Here is a 13,193-nt window from a genome sequence, read left to right on the forward strand (position 1 = left end):
GTAAAAGAATATAAATCATAAAATATTGTAAAATGTGTAATGATGCACACATTTCCATATATAGTTAAAAGCAGTTGAGAGTACATTAGGAATAGTGCTCAATGAAACTGGGCTCTATAAACTCATGAATATTCTACCAATATGCTAGCTAGCAACAACAAAGTGCATTCCTAAATCTAAGAAAGAATATTTAGTAGAAAAAGGATAAGTAAAAATCTGAAAAGAGCTTTCTGCACATGTATATTATCTGGATATCATTGTGGATTGCAAAGATAGAAGAAATTCTAGTGGGGAAAATATATCTTAAATTCAAAATTATGTAATGGGAAATCCGTATTTTGAATTTTATAATGTAATGCTGAATTATATCAGGCTATGTTAATAGTAGCATTAATATAGCCTGATATAATCTGGCAATTGTTTGTCATTAATCAATGTTTATATTTGTATATAATGTAATGTTACTAGAACATTGTTATTTGATGACTGGATTAAATGTTTTTAATTATTTGTCAACAGATGGTTGAACCCAAGATTAATGCTATTGTTCCAAAAGCATTTATTTCTTGACTCTTGTAAAGAGGCTATATTGCAGAAATTAAGTTTGATATAACTAATATTTACTTTATTAAATCCTCCTGTTTAATCTGCTATTTTTAATTTTATAAATTACATTTTAATAATTAAATTAAGCAATTATTATGTAAAAAAAACTTAACCTGGTATATTTTTGTACAACCTGCAGAACTGAAATTGTTAATGAACAAAAACATTCAAAGTAGAAACTCGAATGCACATAATGTATTTCTATGCATATAAGAGCATATGGAGCCTATGGGACATCTTATAAATGGGACAAAACCTGCAAAGTAGCAAAAGTACTTGTTATTTAAAAACTTGGACTATCAAATTTTGGCTTTTTATTTTTAATAATAGCTATCACAGAGATGTCACTGAATAGTAATTGTATCAGTTCTTTTTACCTCTGTGTCTTTAATGTTTTACGTTTTTGTCTATTTGGACCAAGTGAAAATAAAGATTTTTGACTTTTGACAGGGACTTTTTCTCTCTTTCCTAATCAGAAACTACACCAATATAATAAGTCCTATTTATAAACACTGTCCCAGTAGACAATATACAAACAAAATAGTAGTAACTCTATCAGTACATTTGTATTTAATTATTTATTGACACATCAGTACAGTTCTGTTATAAGCCAAACAACCTAGCACACAAGAGCATACTCTTACATGTTGGCGCTTTTATTATAAGAGCATACCTAACTATCACCTGTAATCCAGTTAAAACAAACAAATTTATTATATAAACAACCTTCTTCAAATGTTTTTAACATCCATCCAAAGGTTATGAAATGTTACCTAGAATAAAATTGAAAAATCAAAATTTAAATATAAGTCTTTAATGAGTTCTCATAATAAGTGAAGCAAACATGTTTCAAAAAATGCAAAAAACAAGCAGTTTATCATATATAAAGCATGCTTTTATTTGTGCAAAAATACAGGTATATACATTTGTTCAAAGAAAGAATTCAAAACATTTTTCTATTTGCTATATTTTTGTGTGTATAATTCACAGTGGCGTATAACCCATAATGGTGTAGTACCCGTAGAAAATTGCTAGAACAAAACTAAAACCTTTGCATAACATAATCCTACCATACTGGTATACTCAATACCTATGAAGCAGCTATTGCTCCATAGATGAGTTTTTAATTGCAGTTTAAAATCACCATATCAAACATGCCCTCTTTTCAATTGTTTTTTAATTATAATTATGTATAACCCAACTTATATATCAATTTCTTTCTTTGAACATGTGGTTTGTACTATAAGGTTTCTATTTTGCAGGGTTTTTTGCTTATTCAAACTTAACTTTAACTTCAAATTAACTCAAATGTCTAATTGATAATTGAAGTGTGAATTCAATTTTACAGTATTTTTATTTAGTTTGTTATTCCAGAAAATTTTAGTTTTATGTTAATATAATAATAAAATAAAAATAGTGAATAATTTATGGATAAAAATTAGGTAATTTATAAGTATTTGTGAAATTAACAGTTCAAAATATATATCTACTTTTAAAATCTATAATTGTATATTTTCTTATTTTGATAAAGTTAAAATTTAAAATAAAAATCCTGAAGTTTTATAATAGCAATTTAATATATACAATAAATTTGAATTACAAATCTTTAGTCTGAAGTAATTTATTTCCTTAGATACTTTCAAATTCGAAGTATCTGTTTTCAGAAGCTAAAAATAATTTATAATCTGTCGAAAGAACAAATTTTTTTTTATGCATTAAACAGTTCAATGTAGTTGTATTGTACAATTTGTAAAAAAGTAAATATTAGAGTTAGTTTTTCTGGAAATTTTATACAGTAGAACCTCGATTATCCGCCCTAATTGGGGACTGGGGTTGGTCGGATAATTGAAAAGTCGGATAACTGAAAAGTATGAAAAAATCCATTATTAGTGTAGTATATTATTATATCCCATGTAATCAGTATATTAGTATATCGCTATTAACCTATTTTGCATTGAATTTTCATCAATGTTAAGCCTAACAAAAATTTTTTAAAATAATAATTGTCGCTATTGTAGCGCCACATCACTAGCGGACATTTGAAATTTGCCGACTAGGACGGTTGGTTAACCGAGGGGTCGGTTGATCGGGGGGCGGATAATCGAGGTTCTACTGTATATAATGCAAGATGACAGAATTTATTTTTTATATGAACACATCTCTTGTGTAGTGTCATCATCATCATCATCATCATCTGTATAGAATGACTCCATTAATCACTTTACAGAACTTCAATGAATGATTTGTCAAAGTTTGGCTTTATTTGAATTGAATATGTATGATGATAAAAAAAGATTTTTCATAATATTTTTGTTTAATACCTTTTTATACCTTCTTGGAACAGTGACAGCAGATTGATAACTTAGTAATGAATTAAAAAACACTGTTTAAATACATATGTAAATTAGGCAATTGCCAAGAACACCTTTCGTTACTTCACGTTCAAAGTTTATTTTCTGTATAGCGTCAGTGTTATATATATACAAGATTTTGTATGTTTAATGTGATACAGTCATAGAGGAAATGCCATTACAGATGCATGTAAATAAATTTCATTTTGATAATATTCTAATTTCCTTATTAAAATACATAAAGAATTAATCTTATGTCATCCTATATTTTATGTGCATTAATAAGGAAGCTATAAAACTCTTAGTAAGAAAGATAGAATACACAATAGGCACTTGTTAATTTCTTGAATATAATGTGTGATTTATGATGTAAGAAATATGTTAAAATAATTATAATTTTGGATTTCCTTCAACTATTTTATTATATCTGTCTAGCTATTTTGTTTCTGATACACAAATAGATAAAATGATAATTAATCATGGAACCTAAGAATATTCAACTTAACAGAAATGATTAAAGGAAAATAACACAAATATTACTTAACATATTTTTAAAAAATGTAAAAAATACAAAAATACAGTTTCTTTAGATTTATACATAATTTTTAAATTTTTTGTTTTAAAATGTTTTAATTTCTACTGAAAAGTGGATATGTATAAACAATAATTACACACCTTTAAAAAACCTTAACGTTCCAGTAAATAACTTTAATAGACAATATGTAATTTGTAATATGTCATTATTACAAATTATGTATTGCCTATTAAAATTATTTACTGGAACTTTAAGGTTTTTAAAGGTGTGTAATTATCCTTTTATTTTTTTATTTTAATAATGCCACTGAACAGCAGTATAGTGGTCTTATAACCCAAAACAAGCTGGCATATGTAAAAGAATTATGTTCCACTCACACTTATTATTATTCGATTGGTAGTATAGCTCCAAACCTTCTTTGTAGAACCTTCTAAACAATTCTCCAGTAGCTTATTACCTTGATAACGACTAATGTTTTCAATCTCGTTAGGCAATAACAACTAATGAGATTTTTAAAAATGCAACGTTTATGTTTGATCTGAAGAAGATCCAGCTGAAGGATTGAAAATGTTATTTGTTATCGAGGTAATAAGCTACTGGAGAATTGTTTAAAAGGTTCTACAAAGGTTTGGAGCTAAAAGCATCATGCTGTTATGTGTGCTAATACTATATAACTTCATATTAATATTCAATGCTAGAGTGAAATATAGGTTATTATGTTAAGTGTGATGTTTCAGTTTGTTTTGTAATTTTGGACTTCAAGATGTATTGTTTGCTTAAGTTAACCGAAGTGGCTAGTCTAACTATAACTTTATAAATAACTACAATAAATATCATTTTGTAAATATGCAGGATGGTCCAAAAGTCAGTTAACAGATATATATTTGTTTTACGTTATTTTAAGAATAGTTAATAGTTGTAAACTGGTATTTATTATTATTTATGATTCATAAAACTAGTTTAAACTGTTTTTTAATAATTAAAAATATATGTAGGTTAACTGACTTTTGGGTCACCCTATATAATATTGAAGAACAGTTATCCCTTTCCATTCTGTATAGTTTCGTAACATAAAATNTTGAACCACAAGTATATATTATATATACTTGTGGCCCAAAACTCCATGACTTCTTCCAATGCGGCCCAGAGAAACAAAAAGGTTGGACACCCCTGATTTAAATGCTATTTTTTATTGCCATAGCTTTGAAATAACATTTCTGACAGGTTAATTACATGATACGTTAATTTATAACACTGAGCTAATAGAAATGACATGGCTTGCTTTATGAGTTTTTCAGGAATCACTTGGGGGCTTGAGGGAACACTAAAACAAAAATATATTTTTTTGAAATTATGAGAAATATAGCTATATAAAGGCATAACAGATGGGAAGAATGGAGGAGTTTTAACCTAAAAAAAAGTAATAATAATAAAGTTAAACAGACTCAGAAATGTTGATTGTTTTGATGGTGAGTGATGTCACCTAACAAGTCTTCAGAAATTTATTTCTGAAAGTAATGTTAAGTGTTGCCAAAAAAAAAATCATATTTATGTCAACAAATGTAATCAGCAAGAATTTTTACTTAATATAATATTGTTGAACACTAAATAAAAAATTTTATATTTGTATGTAGATATTTTAAATTTTAGAATCAGACTTCAAATTTTTCAATATAAATACTGAATAAAATTACAATATTGATCCATTATTGTTTACTATTAGTGATACTTTTTCAAATATTTCAGATAAAAATTTTGTTTTCCTACATTAAGCTCCATTTATCATTAAAATAAATGCCAAATTTTACTATCTTTATTTAACTGATATTGCTGTTTTTGTATTATATTAAAATTAACATAAAAAAAAACTTTGGGTAAACAGAATTACCATCTCTAAAAAATTTAATAATTTGGAAATGTACGAGATTAGATTTAGGAAAAGTCAATTCAAGATTCTACTCATTAATTCAGAGATCATTCTAGATCACGGGTTCCCAACCTATGGGTCGCGACGGGTTTTCTCTGGGGTCGCCAACGTGAGAATTTTTAATGTAATTGTAGCTATAGAATAAAAACATCAAAAAATTATTTTATTTGATAAATCTTTAAGGGGAAAACTTTTTATATATTAATAAAAAGTAAAAGAAGACATCTTTTTATTCACGTCCCCTTCCTATTTTATTTTATTATTTCATTTTCTAATATTTTGTTGCTTTTGAAAATTGAAGAGAGAGAACTAGTTTTTGATGTGGCTTTAATAATATACATTAAAAAATCATGTATTATTAAAGTATTTTCCTTTTAAAACTTTGTTTTACCAGAGATGTTATAAATAAATAAATGAGATCAGAGAGAACATTTTCAAGTATTTTTTATGTTTTATCATCAGTGTAAGGCTATCTGAAAATAGTGAATGTTTTCACTAACTGTATATGAAGTGTGTTTCAACAAACTCTTCTTCCTACTTAACAATAATGATTACTTTATAATTATAAATAGCTACAGGATAGCAGATTAGACTCTTTTATTCACTTAAATTTATGTATTTATCCAATTAGTTAACGAGACTTTATAATTGATTTTTCAAATATTTAAGGATGGTCAAGTTTTAGAACTGAGTCAAGTAAACGATATCAGAGCGGGTGGCATACCAAAAGTAAGCGATTACAACTTTCTTCCCTGTTTACTTATTTATGGAGCTCAATAAGTGATTATGTTTATGTTTGCTTAACAGGACTCTAAATTATTAACAGAGCTTCAGGTGAAAGTCAAGCAGAATTTAGAAGATGTGTCATTAACAATATGTAGTGGAACAGACATGGTAAACATAAATTATACTCACGTTGTGTGTCCAGATGTGGAAACAGCGGCCGTAAGTATTATCTTTATTTCTTTAGGTAAAAAAAAAATCATATTGATGATAAAATAACAAAGCATGTACTGGAAACAGAATAAATTAAAAAACTACACCTTAATCCAACAAAAATTTAATATAATAAAAACGTTTTCAATCGTTTTAACAATCTTCATCAGTTACAGAAAAAATAGAACATAAAAATGATTTCGGAATAAATATAAAAATTAAAAATTAACAAAAGATACCCTTGCAGCTGAAATATAGATAGATAAATAACTAAGGCCAAAATATAGTGAAAAAGAATAAATAATATATTCTTTTTCACTATATTTTGGCCTTAGTTATTTATCTATATTTCAGCTGCAAGGGTATCTTCCGTTAATTTTTATATTTATTCCGAAATCATTTTTATGTTCTATTTTTTCTGTAACTGATGAAGATTGTTAAAAACGATTGAAAACGTTTTTATTATATTAAATTTTTGTTGGATTAAGGTGTAGTTTTTTAATTTATATTGATGATCAATGTTATAATTTTAAAGTGAAAAATTCAAGCAATTGTTTTTCTCTTCAAGTGCTTTCTGATGTATAATATCAATCTTTGTGACCTTTAGACATTGTATGAAGCCCCACTGGCTTTACAATTTTTGCATTTATAACTGGTATAAATTTTCTATTATGACCGTACGAAATGCTTCATTTAAATCAGGGGTGTCCAACCCGCGGCCCGCGGGCCGCATGCGGCCCAAGGCAAGTTCCAATGCGGCCCAATAAAGGTGTAAAAAAAACCGACAAATGTTTAAATTTAATTTTATTTATTTATTTCAACGAGACTTACAGGATTTGTCCGAAAAGTAATATCAGNTACAGTCGACCCCCGTATAAGATCATTGATTATTCCGTTTTATATGAATTCCATGTTGTACGAGTCACTTAGATTTTACAAATACGTGTACCAGGCTGTGAACGGCTCACGTATTTGTAAAATTTAAGTGACTTGTACAACATGGAATTCATATAAAACGGAATAATCAATGATCTTATACGGGGGTCGACTGTATTGTAGTTCTTAATCAAAATATAAGATATAATTTTTTAACAGTTACTTATTAATTATTTCTTTACTCTTGCCAAGAAAAAAATAACTTATTTTTTACTATATTGCATACATCAATATTTTTTAATGCTGTTAAAATCAACATATAATGGTGTAATTGATATCATTTACAAAATCAATATGAAATTAATTTCAATAACTGCTACCTTACAACTGGTTAAATTAGAATTAAAAACAAACAAAACCTATACACCAGCAATTTTTACCAGCTTACATAACTCTTCCAGGAACCCTTTCTCAAGCATCTGGAGCAGGTGGAAATATATAAGGCCACCTGCAATAATACAGCTATAAACTTTCATGATATTGACTCCTTCCCACAGCATAGAAGTCTTTCTACAAAATATAAATCTCAATATCCTCCCCCTCCCTGTTCTGTCATCTTACATCATACATCACCTCCCCTGCATATGTTTGGCAATCCCATGTTTGTCTCAGCATTTGTTTGCCTGATGATGCCCATTCAGCACAAGCAAAAGCATTCGCACTTGTTTTAAAATTACTGGTGTATAGGTTTTGCTGTTTGAAATTAATTTCTTTTGGCTGATTTCTAATATATAAAAAAGTTGAAAATAAGCTTTGTAGCTTATGCAGTTTTTGAAACTTGTTTCTAAATACCTGATTCTAACTGCTTTCATTAATTATTTAATTGTATTAATTTTTAAAAATTCTCAGTTGTTTATGAAGAAACTGAATTGATGATTTGTGAGGAATGAATTGATTCTTATAAATGTACACTTTTCTAAAGAAATTATATAATATATCAGAAAATACTGTATAATTTCTTCCCTATTTTTTCAAACTATACATGTTTGAGGAATTATCATAATATAACATATATTGACATTTTTTTTAATCTTTCTTTGGTCGAATAAAGAATTTATTCACTAAGATATTAATTTGTTTATTATTGAATCTTGTTTTTTATTCATTTAGTATCAAACAATACATTATTGAAATTAATTTCAAAAAATTTGTTTCATTATATTAAAAAATTAAATTATATAGAAAAATATTTGTTAAAGAATAACTCTGTAGTTTTTCCTTAAGTAAACAATATGAAATAACAAGAATAGATTTTTATGCAGGGGGGGAAAAATATTTTTGAAGAATGTACAGTATTTGTGATTGAAAACAAGTCAGCATTTCTTCATTGTTGAAGTTGTAGACATGTTGTCAAATACAATTTAAAAAATATATATGTATTGTTTTTATTTTGGTTTATAGAAGCTACTCTAATTTGATTTAACTGAATGTTTCGTTAAGATAATGAATATTCTTCACAAATATTTTGAAAAATACAATACAATTGATTATGATATGATCAATAACAAAAATAAATAAAATTTCAAATAAAGAATTGAAATTTAACTCAAATTCTACTTTATATATTAATACAGTATACTGTATTTAAAAACTAGAATGAATACTTGCTATAATTAGAACATGATACAATTTATGTTTTTGTTACCTGGTATTAAAAGTTTATTACTTATACAAGGATAACTACTGGATTTTATCTAGGAAGGCAAAAGGTATGCAATTTTGATCAATTAATCAACTGATTCACTAAAATCATGTCCTTAAACAAGTTTGTTTCAAATTAAACCATTAGAACTTCACATTATTTTGGACTATGTTTTGAGTACTAATAATTAATGCTATTAAGTAATTTGTATTAAAAGTAGACAGTTTGGCCACTAATATTAATAATTACAAATAATTTTAATTCTGAGCTTAGCTGTTTAAATATGGAAGTTTGTTTCTATTTATATTATATTCATCCGTCTTTATTACAGTGAATAATAAACATGAATAAAACAACAAGCAAAAACTCTAATTACCCTGAAAAACATGGCTTTCTAAACAATATAGTTCTTGTTTATGGCTTAATGGAGAACTAGAGAGGGGTCTTCTTGTCACATGTGGATTATAGGCTAGTTATGTTATGTAACCATATTAAAATATATTTACTCTTACAAACTTGCTTTATAAAATTATTGTTGAAAAAAAATCAAATCTCAGGAGAGATATTGTCCTGACTCCTAGATCTTTCCTGTAGATGCCCTTGTATTTTATAATGTGGTACAAAGGATTTATCATGTAATTACATTTGATTGAATGTTAATAAATATTTATATAGCTAATCCTTTATTATTTTTATGCATGAGTTTTTCTCATTTACAGAAAAAAAATTTCATCCTCTTGAAGATTAATATTTGCTAATTGTTTGTTTACAAATACTCAAATGACTCTCTCTTAAAATAATCTAAAATGTTCTCAATATTAATANGTCACGGGACACTTGGATTTTATAAAAAGGGGTCGCCACCCGAAAAAGGTTGGGAACCGTTGTTCTAGATAATGTATTAATTCTGAATTACAGGTGATTTTTGGTTTTCATATATTTGATATACAACTTACTGGTGCTCTTTTGTACACAGTACTTTTGTACCTCTAAATTGCTTTTCATATGCCATATTCATACTGTTTTGTATAATTTAAGTCAATAATTTGGAGCTATCATGTAGTAGCTTTGGTTTTTGATAACATCAAAATCATCTGGAATAATTATTGTCTAAAAATTAATTATTTCCTGATTATTTAAAGCATAGATTAATGTTTTATGCATTGCAAACATTCCTACATTTTATCATTTTTGTTTTGGTTTTTAGAAATGAAACTCTATAACATGTAACTCTATTATTTGACTTCAGACATTTGACTTTTGTGATTTATTCCTAAAAATGTGTACATCAGAATGTTAGAGATCAAATACACTTTATAAAGTATTATATTCTAAAGTAAATTACTTAAATGTTTACAAGATAGATTGATTAGAAATTCTTAGATGGCATAATTAATAGTTACCTGTCATGCTTATAGAATTTGAATTTGAGCTCTATTCCTAATCAAATTTCTTTTATATATTTCTAAATTATTAATTACATTTCAGTAATTTTCATTTTTAATTTAAAATTTAAGTTAAAAATGATGTTTCTATCTCTTAGTACTGAATTGTTTTGCTTTTCATTTTCAATATAATTTAAGTTATATTCTATAATTTATACAATTATAATTTACACTGGCACTTTAGTTAAAAACCATAAATATAATAAAAATAATCTTTTTGTAGATCCTTTTTATTGTATTTATTGATTGTCTTTTTATTTATTATTACAGTATTGTAGTTCTTAATCAAAATATAAGATATAATTTTTTAACAGTTACTTATTAATTATTTCTTTACTCTTGCCAAGAAAAAAATAACTTATTTTTTACTATATTGCATACATCAATATTTTTTAATGCTGTTAAAATCAACATATAATGGTGTAATTGATATCATTTACAAAATCAATATGAAATTAATTTCAATAACTGCTACCTTACAACTGGTTAAATTAGAATTAAAAACAAACAAAACCTATACACCAGCAATTTTTACCAGCTTACATAACTCTTCCAGGAACCCTTTCTCAAGCATCTGGAGCAGGTGGAAATATATAAGGTCACCTGCAATAATACAGCTATAAACTTTCATGATATTGACTCCTTCCCACAGCATAGAAGTCTTTCTACAAAATATAAATCTCAATATCCTCCCCCTCCCTGTTCTGTCATCTTACATCATACATCACCTCCCCTGCATATGTTTGGCAATCCCATGTTTGTCTCAGCATTTGTTTGCCTGATGATGCCCATTCAGCACAAGCAAAAGCATTCGCACTTGTTTTAAAATTACTGGTGTATAGGTTTTGCTGTTTGAAATTAATTTCTTTTGGCTGATTTCTAATATATAAAAAAGTTGAAAATAAGCTTTGTAGCTTATGCAGTTTTTGAAACTTGTTTCTAAATACCTGATTCTAACTGCTTTCATTAATTATTTAATTGTATTAATTTTTAAAAATTCTCAGTTGTTTATGAAGAAACTGAATTGATGATTTGTGAGGAATGAATTGATTCTTATAAATGTACACTTTTCTAAAGAAATTATATAATATATCAGAAAATACTGTATAATTTCTTCCCTATTTTTTCAAACTATACATGTTTGAGGAATTATCATAATATAACATATATTGACATTTTTTTTAATCTTTCTTTGGTCGAATAAAGAATTTATTCACTAAGATATTAATTTGTTTATTATTGAATCTTGTTTTTTATTCATTTAGTATCAAACAATACATTATTGAAATTAATTTCAAAAAATTTGTTTCATTATATTAAAAAATTAAATTATATAGAAAAATATTTGTTAAAGAATAACTCTGTAGTTTTTCCTTAAGTAAACAATATGAAATAACAAGAATAGATTTTTATGCAGGGGGGGAAAAATATTTNTTTATATAGCTAATCCTTTATTATTTTTATGCATGAGTTTTTCTCATTTACAGAAAAAAAATTTCATCCTCTTGAAGATTAATATTTGCTAATTGTTTGTTTACAAATACTCAAATGACTCTCTCTTAAAATAATCTAAAATGTTCTCAATATTAATATCTATAATTCTAAATTGAATATAATTGAATTTTCAATATTAAAATGTTGTTAATATTGCATTTTTAAAAGATATCTTCAAAATCTACATTTAGCAAATTCTAATTAGTAAACAAAACACCAGAATTACAGAATGCAAATTTTGTCTTATGCCGTAGTGTAAGGATGACAATCCAAACAACTTTTACAACTTTTGTTCTTATCTAGGTTACTGTCTAGATTTTCTGATATTTTCATTCATTTAATTTACAAGATTGTTGACCTTGTAACAAATCTAATTTAAATTTACATGAATGGTGAACATGCTGTCTTGTTTTACTAAAACAAAAAATATGAACTGATAATGGTTAAATTGTATACTTTAATTATACCAGTTAATTTATATATATATTATCAGAAAAAATATTAAAAAATTTTTTTATACTTTCTGCTAATATTTTCCAATCAACTAGTTGGGTAAAGCATTTTCATATTTTCAGTTTTAGTTGTTCATATATGTGCAAATTTACATTAAATATGACAAGAAACTAATTAAATTGGATAAAATACTTAAAAGATTTTTAAAAATTATTTTTGGATTACAATTTTACAGAAATTAGATAAACAGAAAATTCTTTTAAGGAAATAAAAAAAAAAAATGCAATATTGAACAGCTAGGTTCAAAACTACAAGAGCATTTATCTTCAGGAATGCAATTCTGTTACTATGGAAGCATAAAAGTAGATATGAAATAAAAGATGGAACGGAAATCTCTGTAGCAACATCAATGTCATTTTTATATTAAATACTAGCTGCAAGGACCCACTTCACTGGGTTTTTATTTGTTCGTACATTTGTATGTAATATAGTTTGTTTTTTAATATATATATATATAAAAGACTGTTTTTCTAAGTAATCTAGAATGTAGCTGCAAGGACCCGCTTCGCTGGGTTTTTAAAAAGTAACGATAGTGAAGATTAAGATAATTACATTATAGCCAATCTTACCCGTTTTCACAGAATGCAAGAATTAGGCCCCCCGTTTCCAGAGTAATTAGAGACCTGGTCCCGATTCTATTTCTAAACGTCTCCTGTTCACGTCAAGTCAAACAAACTATTTTCAACGTTTATGGAACGTTTACAATCGTTCTAAAATCGAACCAATATTCGAATTTTATGTTCGAATTTAATTCGAACAAATTCGAACAAAACATTCGAAATAGAAAGCCACTTTCAACCACTTTCAG

At 26.5% G+C, this 13,193-nt stretch overlaps 1 protein-coding gene and 1 long non-coding RNA gene across 2 annotated transcripts in view; one reads left to right on the forward strand and one right to left on the reverse strand.

Annotated features, from left to right (window-relative positions):
• The window catches only part of LOC111634106 (1-phosphatidylinositol 4,5-bisphosphate phosphodiesterase-like), a 68,399-nt gene that overhangs the window by 21,923 nt on the left and 33,283 nt on the right, over positions 1-13,193 (forward strand). The window contains exons 4-5 of the mRNA XM_023378784.1: positions 6,089-6,148; positions 6,227-6,364. Of these exons, the coding sequence (XP_023234552.1) occupies positions 6,089-6,148; positions 6,227-6,364 (198 nt within the window). The remainder of the gene's footprint in view (positions 1-6,088; positions 6,149-6,226; positions 6,365-13,193) is intronic.
• Positions 4,625-13,193, reverse strand: part of LOC111634111 — a 24,188-nt gene continuing 15,619 nt past the window's right edge. Inside the window, exon 3 of the long non-coding RNA XR_002758154.1 lies at positions 4,625-4,816. This is a non-coding gene — a long non-coding RNA (uncharacterized LOC111634111). The remainder of the gene's footprint in view (positions 4,817-13,193) is intronic.

The sequence above is a fragment of the Centruroides sculpturatus genome, unplaced genomic scaffold (assembly GCF_000671375.1).
Source record: "Centruroides sculpturatus isolate CEXI.00-Female unplaced genomic scaffold, Cexi_2.0 scaffold823, whole genome shotgun sequence".
In the NCBI taxonomy this organism is placed as follows: domain Eukaryota; kingdom Metazoa; phylum Arthropoda; class Arachnida; order Scorpiones; family Buthidae; genus Centruroides; species Centruroides sculpturatus.